General features: G+C 45.5%; 1 protein-coding gene across 1 annotated transcript; it reads left to right on the top strand.

Moving 5' to 3' along the window:
• The first annotated feature begins 269 nt into the window (after positions 1-269).
• LOC127745581 (uncharacterized) lies at positions 270-950 on the top strand. The gene is made up of 2 exons (XM_052258445.1): positions 270-503; positions 609-950. The coding sequence occupies exons 1-2, from the start codon at positions 270-272 to the stop codon at positions 948-950; spliced, it is 576 nt and encodes a 191-aa protein (XP_052114405.1).
• Positions 951-1,419: the final 469 nt, after the last annotated feature.

Genomic DNA, 1,419 nt, shown 5'->3' with positions numbered 1-1,419 from the left:
CAACGGGCAAGATTTTTTTGGATGTGGTCCTAGAGAAGATAGGCCAGCCTGAAGCTAGATGAGAATACAGTAAAGGGGACAGTGCGGTTCCGTTGAGCATTGCGTGCACTGACTGCAACCTAGAGGCAAGGATCTGGCAGCAGATTATCGCTGACTACATTCTTCCAAGCACGCATGTCACGCATATCAGAGTCCAGGTGGCAGTGTTACTTTGGCCTATTCTGGAGGGGAAGAGAATCTCTGTTCATCCCCTTATCAAAGAGTCGATGATGAAGGTGAACCAACAGCTAAAATTCAACGTTCCCTTCCCATCATTGATCACCAGATTTGCAGCCTTATTTGGTGTAGAGAGACGTCCAACAGACCGGACGTCTGTCTACAACAGTAAGCAGCCCTTTCTGCCATACGGAGACTTTGAAGGACCGCCTCAGAAAAAGTGGAAGACCTCTAAGCCTACATCAGCAGCAACAGAGTCCTCAGCACCTCCTTCAGCACCCGCACCCGTACCCTGACTCCAGTCACCTTATGAGCTCGGTCGGGAGATCTTGCAGACTCTGCACCACATTGAGTGCCACAACTCTCGCCGCTTCCAGTGAATAGTGGCGAAGTTTGACGGTCACGACCCTGGGCCACCTCCTCCAAATACAATAGAGCCTGAGGCCGAGGAGCCTGCACCTGAGGAACCAACAGCTGAAGCTGGCCAGGTAGCCCAGACACCTGAGCATAGAGCAGAGGAGCCTATAGATGAGATGGCTGATGAGCCTGCGGATCACATGATTGAGGAGCCGGTAGTTGTAGCCGAGCTGATAGCTGAGACAGCATCAGAGCCAGCTGGCCACACAGTTGAGCAGCCGAGAGCTGAGACCACCACACAGCCATCTAGCGCCATCATTATTTACCAGCGTTACCACCACCCACCACCATCTCACGGTGGAGTTTCTCATGGTTGATTCCCCCCCATTGATTGACTATTATGGGCACTGAGGACAGTGCATGACTTAAGTGTGGGGGAGAATCTGCGATATTTTGGGTGTAAACATTCTCTCCTGAACACTTTCAATTAGTTATTTTTTGTTTTTACTATGCTTTTTTGGATACTTTTAGTACTTTGACTTATGCACTTTTGCTTGGGTATATATATCAGTTACTTATAGTTATATCTAGTATTGTACTTTTCTGTTGGTATATATTTACATATTGCATTTGATATTGCATGGTACATAGTATAGATGTGGATTATGATTGGATGTTATGAATAGCTTATGCCTAGCTCATTTTGATCCTAATTGTTCATCTTATTTTTTACTCGTTGAAAATTAGGAGAAGAACTAGGAAATTTTGAAAAAATTTGCATCCATCACAACATACATACATACATAGGAATAATTTTGGTGAAAAACAACATGACTTTCTAACAAT

The sequence above is a fragment of the Arachis duranensis genome, chromosome 3 (assembly GCF_000817695.3).
Source record: "Arachis duranensis cultivar V14167 chromosome 3, aradu.V14167.gnm2.J7QH, whole genome shotgun sequence".
NCBI classification, from domain to species: Eukaryota; Viridiplantae; Streptophyta; class Magnoliopsida; order Fabales; family Fabaceae; genus Arachis; species Arachis duranensis.
This window is presented reverse-complemented; position numbering and strand designations above follow the sequence as displayed.